The following is a 12,446-nucleotide window of genomic DNA, read 5'->3' as shown; positions in this document are numbered from 1 at the left end:
AGTTTATACCTGGGATTAAGAATTAGGTAGTATGTTTTAGAAGTGAGGAGGGGTACCAAGATTACATTTGCAGAGTGAAGCTGTTTGAGACACAATTCAGGTTTGAGCTGTGAGATTTGAGAGATTATGATTTGAGGCCACACATTCTTGTTACATTTGTTAAAATCACTGGCTTCTCCATGTCCATTTCTGTGTGGAAGTAGAATATTTCACGCAGCTGAAATTTGAACTTTGATTCTAACAACATTTTAGATAAAAATTGAAAAATTATAAAAGGCGCTCCTACCTCTCCTCCCTTCCCCCTTCCCATTTGCTACAGGCGGCTATGACAATATATGACATTCCAGATTTGCTAGGAGGAAGAGGATGCTTGGGATCTGTTGTCTTCTCAGAATCATTTCTGGCATCACAGATCTTTATAAAGGAAAAAGGTAACTATTTCAAGCTCTTTCATGCACATTACTATCTCTTAATGTTGTTTTTATCAATTCATAATGTAATTAAATGGAGTAGTAAAATAACTTCTTGTATATTATCACTGCTATTTTGAAGATTTTAGTAAGTAAAGACCGAACTAAAATTTTTAATTTGCTAGTAATCTAATGAATCCGGTTGTTTAATTTTAATGGACAAGATTGCATTCATTTTTTCTCTGCAGCTACTCTAAGGGACTCGTTTGTTTCCACTATCAGCTTCATGGGATTGCTAGACAGGAGACTCTCATGCATAGTTGCCTTCTCAGCTTTTCAGTCTTATTGAATATTCACTTGTTCTTGTATTATAAAAAAGGACAAATAGAAGCACCAGATTTACCTTCTCTATACCTTTCATTATTTCATATATAGTTTTCTCATCCTGTAATATTTATTTCAAAGCTAGAAACGAGTAAATGAAAATTAAAAATGAAGTGGATGCAACTTCTGTTTGTTTTTTAGAACAGTCTTGATTTAAAATACAGGATAGTAGGTAACCTTCAACCAACTTCAAACTCCACTAGATATTTTCCACAGTGCCAGAGTGAAAAAAGCCAAAGGCTTTGGTAACAGTCATTTGTGTTAAGAATTCCTATAGCATAAGATAGAAAATTTGCTCAAGACATTGGGTTCTAACCAAGTGGATCATCTTTTTTTTGCAATGTGAGGAGGGTTTTATCTGATTCTTGTGGATTGCTAACTCTTTTTTAAAAAATAAAACAAAACAGCAACAACAACAAAACCCTAATACCAATATTACGTATGCTGAAGTGTTCTGTTTAATCTTGGTCAGGACTGTTTTTTCCCAAAGCTGGGCTCCATTTTCCTTGTTTTCCCAGCTCCACAAGAGGAGAAAGGGAGGAAAAGGTAAAACATGTTCAGCTTAGGCAGTAGTGGGAGTCAGAGAGAGAAAATAAACAGCTGAAGGGTTGAGGGACATTGGCAAAAAGGGAAAGGCAAATAAGAATCCTGGAGGGGAATGAGGACTGTTAATGTGCTCTGCAGGATTTCTGATGGATGGGTGATAGTACTGAAAAGGCTGAGAACCTTGTCATGTAAGGAACACCGATCGATCCTTCAGAGAATCAGTAGTTTATAAGTAAACTAATAGCAACTTGAAATCCTCATAGCTGGTAGTGGAGACTAATAGGAAAATAAGGTGGTTTGATAAGGTATGTAAATAGTTCAGAAGGAATAATACTTCTGTTTTATTTTTGACATTTGCTTTCCAACAGATGGCAGTATTAATACAGAAACCAGCTACATCATTCTTACTGCAGCTATCCCAAGATATGTTTCTTGGCTGGTTAGTATAGTGCAACTTAAGTATTTCATACCCTGTAAGTTTTGTAAATGCATTCCACCAGAAGAAAAAATAGGTAAATATAAACATATAAAGTATGTGTGAATACTCTAACTCCATTTATTGGTAAGTAACATTCCTTTTAAAGAATCTGAAAATGGCTTATGCTGAAGGTATTTAGTCATTCCATCAATCTTAAATGTACATGTAAGTAACTGCTGTATGGTTTATCCAAGCTGACAGGTCTGATTTTTGAGAAGTGAATTGATTGTTGGGCATTTTATAGCACTTGGATAGCTAATGTGACTTGTTGTCAGTGTAGAACTGCTCCTACAAAATTGGAGGTCTGAGGCCAGATCCTCAGTTTGCGTCGTTCCTGTGAAGTCAGTGGAGCCAAGCTGATTTACATCAGCTGAGGATCTGATCCCTGGGAGAGAGTCTACTAAAAATTATCTGAGGAAGGATTCTCCTTTCTCCAGCCCTTTTATGCCACTTTGGCCTTTAGAGGCTGCTTTAACTGGAGCAGTCCCTTGGATGTCAAAGTTGTGCCGTGTTTTGGCCCCCACAGCAGCGCAGAATTGGAAAGGTGCAAAGGTCGCTTAAAGCACAGAATCTGGACCCCCACCTTTGAATATCATTAGTCACCCAGTGCTGTTACTAAAGCTGTATAAAGGGCATTTGTTTCCCATGACTGTTGAGCAGCATTTTTATTATTAAAGCAAGTTTAAAATCAGATCGATCATTCACTGTGAACATAAATGGAAAATGCAATTTGGTTTTGCCTGCAGGTTGAAGATAATGAAGTGAAACTGTCTGAAAAGGCACAGCAAATAGTGAAGGTATGTAATGATATACTGCTTAAACTAACTGCTAATTCAAGGTAAACTTATTTAGTCAAAACATAAAGGTGATGCTTTCAAGATCTGATCAAAAATAACTAGGGCTGTCAAGCGATTAAAAAATGAATCGCGATTATTCGCACTGTTAAACAATAATCTAATACCATTTATTTAAATATTTTTGGATATTTTCTACATTTTCAAATATATTGATTTCAGTTACAACACAGAATACAAAGTGTACAATGCTCACTTTATATTTATTATTACAAGTGTTTGCACTGTAAAAAGAGAAAAGAAATAGTATTTTTCAGTTCACCTAATGCAAGTACAGTAATGCAATCTCTTTATCATGAAAGTTGAATATGCAAATATAGAATTATGTATAAAAATACTGCATTCAAAAATAAAACCATCTAAAATTTTAGAGCTTTCAAGTCGACTCAGTCCTACTTCTTGTTCAGCCAATCGCTTAGACAAACAAGTTTGTTTACATTTGCAGGAGATAATGCTGCCTGCTTCTTGTTTACAGTGTCACCTGATAGTGAGAACAGGCATTCTCATGACACTGTTGTAGCTGGCGTTGTAAGATGTTTACATGCCAGATGTGCATGCTTCAGCCACCATTCCAGGGGACGTGTTTCCATGCTGATGACTGGTTCTGCTCGAAAACCATCCAAAGCAGTGCAGACAGACACATGTTCATTTTCATTATCTGAGTCAGATGCCACCAGCAGAAGGTTGATTTTCTTTTTTGGTGGTTCGGGTTCTATAGTTTCTGCATCGGAGTGTTGCTCTTTTAAGACTTCTGAAAACATGCTCCACACCTCGTCCCTCTCAGATTTTGGAAGGCACTTCAGATTCTTAAACCTTGGGTCGAGTGCTCTAGCTATCTTTAGAAATCTCACATTGGTACCTTTTTTGCGTTTTGTCAAATCTGCAGTGAAATTGTTCTTAAAACGAACAACAGCACGTGCTGGGTCATCATCCGAGATGCCCTAACGTGAAATATATGGCAGAATGTGGGTAAAACAGGGCAGGAGACCTACAATTCTCCCTCAAGGAGTTCAGTCACAAATTTAATTAACGCATTATTTTTTTAACGAGCGTCATCTACATGGAAGCATGTCCTCTGGAATGGTGGCCGAAGCATGAAGAGGCTTATGAATGTTTAGCATATCTGGCACGTAAATACCTTACAATGCTGGCTACAGAAGTGCCATGTAAAGGCCTGTTCTCACTTTCTGGTGACGTAAATAAGAAGAGGGCAGCTTTATCTCCAGTAACTGTAAACAAACTTGTTTGTCTGAGCGATTGGCTGAACAAGAAGTAGGATTGAGTGGACTTGTAACTTCTGAAGTTTTACATTGTTTTGTTTTTGAGTGCAGTTATGTAACCAAAAAAAAATCTACATTTGTAAGTTGCACTTTCAGGACAAAGATTGCACTACAGTATTTGTATGAGGTGAATTGAAAAATACTATTTTTTCTGTTTTATCATTTTTACAGTGCAAATATTTGTAATCAAAATATATACTTTGATTTCAGTTACAACACAGTATACAAGATATATATGAAAATGTAGAAAAACAGGGATCCAACGTATTTAATAAATTTCAATTGGTAGTCAATTGGTAGTCTTGTTTAACAGTGAATAATTGCGATTAATTTTTTTGAGTTAATCACGTGAGTTAACTGCAATTAATCGACAGCCCTTCAAACAACATGTCCTCGTATAATGGACTGTGCATAATGTATTATTTGGTTTGTCTTTTTGTATATAAGGAAGTTTGTTCTTTTTCCCCCCGCCTTCAAACTACATAGTACAAAAATAACAGATTACGTCAGTGAATATGACAGAAACTCAGTTTTAGGTTTCTTTACTGCAAACACGCAGCTAAAAACTAACACCAAAAAGAGTTCTATTAATCAGACTTCTTTGGAATTTTGGTTTTAAATAATGTTACCCCTTGAGTTCAGTTATCAAAAATATGTATTGAAAAGACCAATACTAATATACATATTTTTTTTTTAATTTATAACAGGCTATATGCCTTAAATAAATAAATAAATATAGAGTGCGTGTGTATATATGTGTATATATGTGTATATATATATATATATATATATATATATATATAAAGTATGAAAAAAATTGTATAGCATCTGGAAATATCTCAAAAATCTTGAGTTTTTCATCTGTGGTTTAATTTGCAGTTGCCTAACCTTTCAATATAAGTATATTCTTGTGATTTATGTTCCTATTAAACTGTATAACATGCTTTTGGTTCAGTCGACTGATAATATAAAAACGAAAAGCCTATGCTCTGTGAATGTGAAAAATAATTTAATAGGTTTTATTTTACAAAACTGTGGGGGGGAAGAAAGCATTTTTTAAAATGATATTCCAGACCTTTGTTGTGCCATTAAAAGCCACCTTATCTTCGGAAATGCAGAGATTAGGTGCAATACTTACAAAGTTAATGAGAAAGGGTCTAATGCACTGATCTAGCTTCTCTCAATTTAAACCTTTACCATTTACTTGTTTTTGCTATATCTGTTTTTTCTGTAATTCAGTCCTTTAATTGTCTGACAGGAACTCTAAAACTATTTATCAATTAGGCTTGTTATATTTTTATTAAAAGTACTTATTTTTATTCAGAAATGTATTTACAGAACAGAATTTGGTTTTATATAGCATTTTTTGTAATCCAGGTACTTAAACAACAAATAATAATATAGTGACTATGTAGGCAAATGGAGCAGCTATTATGCACTCAGCAGTAGCTGTCTCGTAAGTTTGAATGCCAGCAGCTGTTTAATGAAAGAGAAAATTTTGTCCACAATACTAGAGATCTTCTATATCTGAGTACTATCTTCTAACTTGCATTTGTAGAGTCACCATAGAAGGGCAAAAGGGACTTCTCTTTTTGAGGGATGGTATATTATAATACAAACCCATCCTTTTACTGCGTAATGTAAATCTAATGTTTAAAACTTGGTCAGGTTCAGAATGAATAGTCTCCATCACCTATATAGTCTATAATGTTACAGTAAAACATTTTGCTTCCTTTTTAGGAAGATGAATCCTTCCTAGGCACTTTCCTCACAGGAGGTGATGGAGCATATATTTATTCTAGCAGTTCACAGGCCATGCCTGAGGAAGGTGAGTTTTTTGTTGTCTTTTGTAAGTGTTAAAGAATAGTTCAGCATTCTAAGTAGTTACACAAATCTAGAAGATGTTAATCATATAGTGACCTAGGCTCTTCTTTGGGTTGACAGGCTACACATGAGGCAGATTATATATACATGGTATACTTATGCTTGGCACGAAACAAATTCAGAATAGTGCTATTTTTACTGAGAGGATTTTTCCTTTTTTTCCCTGGCATTATATTGATATTCTCTGCTTCATTTGTTTCTTTTCATATTTTAAGTCTGGGGGCTCACAAAGCAGTATGTTCATAAGCAGAAAACTATAATTTATATATTAAGATATTTAAGGTAAATTCACTTTGTCCTTCTGTCCAGAGAGGAGAAATTTTATTATGGTGCCAAAATATGAGATAGAGATACTGGAGAATTTACATCTTCTCCAGTGCTTGGCAGAAGTTGAAAACTTGGAGAAAAAAAAAAAAAAAAAGTCCTGCGGCAGTCTAGGAATATCTGTTCAGCATCTTATTTAGTAGTAGATACAGAGATAGGGTGAAAATAGCATGAAGTGCCTTGTACTTAATAATTTTCAGATTGCAAGACTGAGTTTAGGCTGACTACGTCTGACTACAAGGTGGAGAAATGTATTAAGCCACGCATAGCAATGTTGTGCAAAATGAGGTTTGGGTCTCTTTATAGCATGGTAGGAGAATAATAGTGGGTTTGGGTTTGTTCTTTTTAAACTGTTCAGCAATGTCTGCCAAATGGCATGTTCTTCTATTTTGTGAGATCTGTTAGATTAAATCTTTTTTGATAATTTTTGAGGTGGGGACCTACAAGGAGATGGCACTGGGGATTATTGCACTGCACGTTCTCTGTAGACTTGATTTAATTTCTTGCTTATGTAGCAAGGGAACATGAACTTGGCCTCCTCATCCCCAGCCATTCACACTGCCAGATGACTGCACAGTTCAGCATGACTGGCCCTTTGTGCCTAAGTAAGAGAACCAGGATTAGAACATTTCAGAGTTGAATTGCATTAGCTGGCAGAGCTGTGTGGAAAACTTCTGTAGTACCTGGATACCGTGTGGTTGGCTCAGTTCAGTGCGATGAGTCTCTTGTTTTAATGAAGATTAAATTCACTCAAACTTAAATCTAAAATATTTTTTCAGAATTCTTTCCATGTATAAATGGTTTCTATTCCTATTTGTTGGTAAAAGTTTCCTCCTGTTTCAGGATTATATTTGTGGTGATTAGGAATTCTTTTATTTTGAACCAATACATTAACAGGATCTTGCCAATTTAAAGTGCATTCTTTGCCATATTAAGAGTTGGATAAAAGTGAAAGTAGGATGATATCAAACTGGTCTTGTGTGAGGTAATTAGGTGACTTGGAAGTTATCCTGACCCCAGGCATTTGGATATAGGCTAAATCTAGTCTCTTTCTGATCTTACTTTTTTGTTCCAGAAGCTCTAATCTTAGATTCATAGATTCCAGGACCAGAAGGAACCATTGTTATCATCTAGTCTGACTTCCTGCATAATGGAGGCTATAGAATTTCCCCTATAAATAATTCACTCCCTTACTAACTACCTCCTTTTGACTTGTCCGCTGTTTTGACACCTGTCTTCTGTGACAAGCCACATGTCTTGCTTTCTTTTCTCAACCACCCAAGAAAAAGGCATGTTAACTCTGCAATGTGCTTGGTTTTAGCCTTGGGAGTAATGAAGCTGTTCCCAAACACCCACAGTCTGACATCTGTGTAATTGTGTACAACCTGCCACTTTATTGAATAGTAAATGCCATTGTCCCAAGACATGGATTACTAATACACAGTCGAAGGCTAGATTGTGTGCCTCTATTTTCATTGTGCTCTTCATTCTGGCCTTAAACTTGTATTTTTTTAGTCTCCCTATTGTGTTCATCAACAGTGTTCCATTTTATTGAACTTTCAGTATGGTAGTCACAGGCTTAAGAGGAATGCTAGAGAGCATTTATACATAGAAAATATAAATACAAACTTCAAAACCAGTATTCTCTCCCATTAATTGTAATCTTTGAAGTTGAACTGTCAATTGTGTTCACAAAAACAATGACTGATATGTCACTTCAACTACCTACCTGTACTATGAAAGTCCTACTTTGAAACCTGCTAATTTGTTTTGTATTGGTGTTTTCTTTTTGGAATAGAATGCTAAAGATTTTGTATCCATAAACTTCCGTTTTGTTCTCTTTCAAGAGAGAAGGTATTAAGACATCTATTGTTTCATTATACCATAATTTGGTAGACTGTGTGTGATGTATATCCTATTTAATCCTCTCTCTCAGTTCTCTCCCTTACTTTTGTCTCAATTTAGTCTCTCCCTTCCATAGAGAAATAGATAATTCTTCCTACTCCTCTTGAACATTTTTACTTCTCTTCCTTTTCTTCTTCCTCCTGTGTGCTTTTCTTCTGGAGTGGTGCCCTGCCCCCGGATGGAATGGCTATTAATAGTGGCTCTGGTCCCATTGGTAGTTCCTGGTCTCTTTTGGCTTCTGCTATAGCTACCAGAAGCAGTTTTGTTTATGTCAGCTTGTGGTTCCTTTCCTTCTCTTATTTAATAGCTGAGCTCCTTCCTTAGAACAGCATTTGTTTAACTGTTGTGAAAACTAGGCTGTCTCCTCCTTCTTTCCAGCTGCTTCCACAGGCCATCCAGGTTTTCTTAAGAGCCTTGATGCCTGTAAAATCAGCTGGAAACTAGGAGGGGGAGACAGTACTGTGTGACCTACTGACTGTTACTGGATCACGAGCAAGTTTGAAAATTGCTGACCAAAATGATAGATTTTTATTCTGCATATGAAGATAAGTGTGTCTGCCAATAAAGTAAAGGAACTGGATTTTATAATCTTTGATAGTCTCCACATATGCAGATAATATCTACCAACAGCAAAAGTGATGTTTGGGATTGGTGAAAGAAAAATAGAACTTGTTCCCTGCCATTTATTATGCTGAAATAGTAATTATATAAATTATTATATATTGGACACTGGCCAGATTAGCATGTCCAAAGTCGGCCCTGTTTTGACATTAATAGGTTAAAATTTTTCCTTGAGGTATCAGATGTTGGCTCTTTTATAGAAAATAACATGTTAATACATTTTATATATATTTAAATTTTTATATATAGATATAAATTGTGTGTATAATAAAAAAAGTGTATAAATATTCTTATGAAATGTGAAACACAGAAACCATGCCCATGTCCATTATTTATCTCTCCTAATCTGCATTCACTGTTTTTCTCAGTTTTGCAGTTAATCATTAATGGATTTTTTTTCTTTTTTTAAAGCCCTGCAAAAAATTATTATTATTTATTATAATTTAAAGAGATTCCTGAGGTTAGAACTTACACAAATAATGTGGCAGTTCCTTAAAGTGTTTCCTTCCCTGATAGCATCTGGAGAAATCTGGTAAAAATTACTGTTTGGGACAGATGTACAGATGCTATCTGGATTGCCTTCCTGTGGAATAGGTTACTTCTGCTTTTGTTGCATAAGATAATACTTTGAACTGAAACACCAGTTGCATCACGTTGTACAACTTGAATAGACTTTCTTGAAAAAAGTGTCAATAGATATTGCTAAGTAGTGGCGCGTTGCATACATGAATAATCTTTCCATTTTCAATTTTAGGTAAATTATACTTCTTTTCAGATGGTATTCTGTTTTCCCATCCCCATCATGGGAGCATTACTGTTTCAAAAAATCATATGGATTCCATTCAGTTCTATGATGGGGTAAGTGCTTCCGTGGGTTGCAGTTGTTGTCGGAGATTGTCTTTAATTTATTTTTTTACAGGGGTATTTATGAAGTAACTAGCAAAAACATGTTTGAATCTTTATGATAGTGTTTGTAAGACATGCAGAATATTGTTGATATTCAGTAGAATGCCAATTAGATACTTCTTAGACTCCAGGATTCAAATTCCTATTCTTTATACTACTTTTACTGTACTTTCATGGTGGCTGAACTGTAAGTAGGACAAGATTTTAGGATGGGAACTTCATCATGGATATCTTTGTAGTTTGGGCTGCTACCTTTATTTTATGCAGTGGAAAGGGGTTTTGTTTTTTTATTAGCTTAATTTAAAAAAAAATAGTGTGAAATGATTAAAAGTAAATAACTGTAAATGAAAACAAAATGTATTTTACTCGTTTATACATCTAGCAAACTTATTTTAACCAGATTTTTCATTGTTGTATTTCAAGTCATAGCTCCAGTCACATGGTTTGTTTGTAGATGAAGTGCTACAGCTATACCAGACGTTTTAAACCTTCAGTCAGATGTTGCTAGCAGTGTACCACTTATCATTTGAAAGGTCACGAGGCGTGTCTTTATCTACTGTTGGAGAGTATTGTGTAACTGACACTGTGAAAGGGATGACTGGTTCACCTTTCCCAGGGAGAGAAAAGTGAGGAAGAAAAGCATGCTGCATATGTGCTCTACATTATTATATGCATTCCGGTTAATTACAGTAAACCACATGAACCATTTGTGATGGCTTCCCAAGAGGTCCAACCCACCCGATGTGCTGAGATACCACTGAGTCTACCTGTTTTGCCAGCATGGGCTCCCTTTAACCTGTCTTGCTGAGCCAGGCTCTTAAAAACCTCCTCCAATACACACACACACACAGGCAGGGCCACACCCAGCTGCAGATCAGCTCTGGGAAGACTCAGCTTAAGGGACTTGCTCCAGCACTCAGCTGTCCACCTCCTTTGGAGTGCAGACCCAAAGATATATTATGAAATTCGCCCCCTCCCTCAATGTGGAGAGAGGTGTGCACACTTCTTGTGCCCCCAGTTAGAAATTACAGAAACTGAGTTTAATAATCAACAAAACAAATCATTAACTATAAAAAGGAGATTTTAAGTGGAAAAAGGGGTAACAAACAGAACAAAGCAGATTGCTAAGTAGATGAAATCAAACAAATCAAACGCAAACTAAGCTAGTTTCACTAAAGAAATTGGTTACAAATAGCATTTCTCACCCTAGATATTGTTGCAGGCAGTCTGCAAAGTTTCTGTGGTTCAGAGTTCCAGCTATATTCCTTTTCAGAGTGGACCCCTATCTCAGTCTGGACTCCCCTCCTGCCTTCCCTTTTGTAGTCTTTCTTCCAGGCCATGGAGAGGAGGATTGGTGTTTGCCTTCCTGTCCACCCTTAAATAGAATTTACATAAGGCAGGAATCCTTTGTTTCCCTAACTTGACTCCCCCCTTCTCTTACAGTGGAAAGTTACAAGAAATCCCAGGTAATGTTTTAGTATGAGGTGACAAGACCACCTGACCCTGTAGTATCACAGCGTCCATGAGTCAATGGCAGTATGGAGTGTCCACAGGAAGGCCAAGCTTTTCACAGCACATTGTCCTCGCTGATGGGCCATCCACCCTGTCTGGCTTTTCTATTGTTGTACCTGAAGTGTTAGCAGTGCGCATCACCAAAAGTAGCATAGTTGAAATACAGATACATAGTCAATGTTCCTAACTTCAGATACAGAAATGGTACACGCATACAAATTTTATAATCCCATTCAGTAAATCATAACCTTTCCAATGACTCACATGAGCCATTTTGCATAAAGTATATCAGTTGTCATATTCATATCATAAGCATATTTTCTTAAAGAATATGGAATGACACGTCACACCATTATTTTAGCAGACATTGGCTTTTTCCACTTTCTGACCAAATTGTTAGTCCATTACACGATGATGATTTGCCACGTTAAACATATGCTGATTCTGATGTCTTGCTGTGATGTGACTTCTGGGAATTAAGCATTGGGTTAGTGTGGGCAGCTCCATTTAAAGGTAGACAGATCTGTTTTAACTACATTCATTTCTTATTTTCAAAGTTTATTACTGAGAGTAGGAATATGAGATTACTTGGGATGAGCACAAAGTTTCGTATGTGCTCTAAAAAGAAAAGCACCAGTTTATCTTCAGTCTCAAGTACTTAAGTTACTGTACAGAGACTTCCAGAGAGCATCGTGTAGATATGATTTCATAAAGTTTTAAAAAAAGTAAAATACAAGAAAGGCGTGTGCTTAAAGTTGAAAAGCACAACAGTAAAGAGACCCTTACCTTAGCTGCCTTTTCTTTAATACCATATTGACCAACTCTTTGTAGTTGTATAAGCTATTTTAACACTGACCTTCCTTCTATTGTTTGATTCAAGACACTCACTTTCATAAAACTCTGGCTATTTATGGGGACTGGCTATCGTTTTTGAACTGTTGCCAGGTTTGTGTGCAAAGCAAAACCTTGAAGGAGAATTTTATTGTTTAACTGACTTGGCATGAAGCAAGGGTATAGAGCTAAAAATATTAAAACATGACAGGAGGATAAGGGGATTGTTAGTGCACTGTTTTTGGAAGGTAGAGCGTAACAATAATATAGATGCAGAGGAAAGGATAATCATTTGCACTTCCAAGTGAGAAAGTATTACAAGCAAGAGTAAGTAGGACCGCAAAGTAAAATGCACATCTTATAAAATTCTAAAATCTAGATTTTCTGTTTTTTTGTGTTTCATCTTTTAATTACAACTAATCCTAGTAACATTGTCAACCGAACAAATATAGGTTTGGAAGTTGATTTGGGACTCCCACTCTTAGGGCTGCTGAGTTGACATGCCACTTAA

At 36.0% G+C, this 12,446-nt stretch overlaps 1 protein-coding gene across 2 annotated transcripts in view; it reads left to right on the top strand.

Moving 5' to 3' along the window:
* DNAAF9 (dynein axonemal assembly factor 9) overlaps window positions 1–12,446 on the top strand; it is a 136,828-nt gene that overhangs the window by 75,392 nt on the left and 48,990 nt on the right. For both annotated transcript variants that reach the window (XM_077816038.1, XM_077816037.1), the window contains exons 17-21: window positions 320–431; window positions 1,709–1,779; window positions 2,565–2,615; window positions 5,693–5,780; window positions 9,441–9,544. In XM_077816038.1, the coding sequence (XP_077672164.1) occupies window positions 320–431; window positions 1,709–1,779; window positions 2,565–2,615; window positions 5,693–5,780; window positions 9,441–9,544 (426 nt within the window). The remainder of the gene's footprint in view (window positions 1–319; window positions 432–1,708; window positions 1,780–2,564; window positions 2,616–5,692; window positions 5,781–9,440; window positions 9,545–12,446) is intronic.

Source organism: Eretmochelys imbricata, chromosome 4 (genome assembly GCF_965152235.1).
Source record: "Eretmochelys imbricata isolate rEreImb1 chromosome 4, rEreImb1.hap1, whole genome shotgun sequence".
Classification (NCBI taxonomy): Eukaryota; Metazoa; Chordata; order Testudines; family Cheloniidae; genus Eretmochelys; species Eretmochelys imbricata.
Note: the sequence above shows the minus strand (reverse complement) of the source record. Positions and strands in the feature narration are given on the sequence as shown.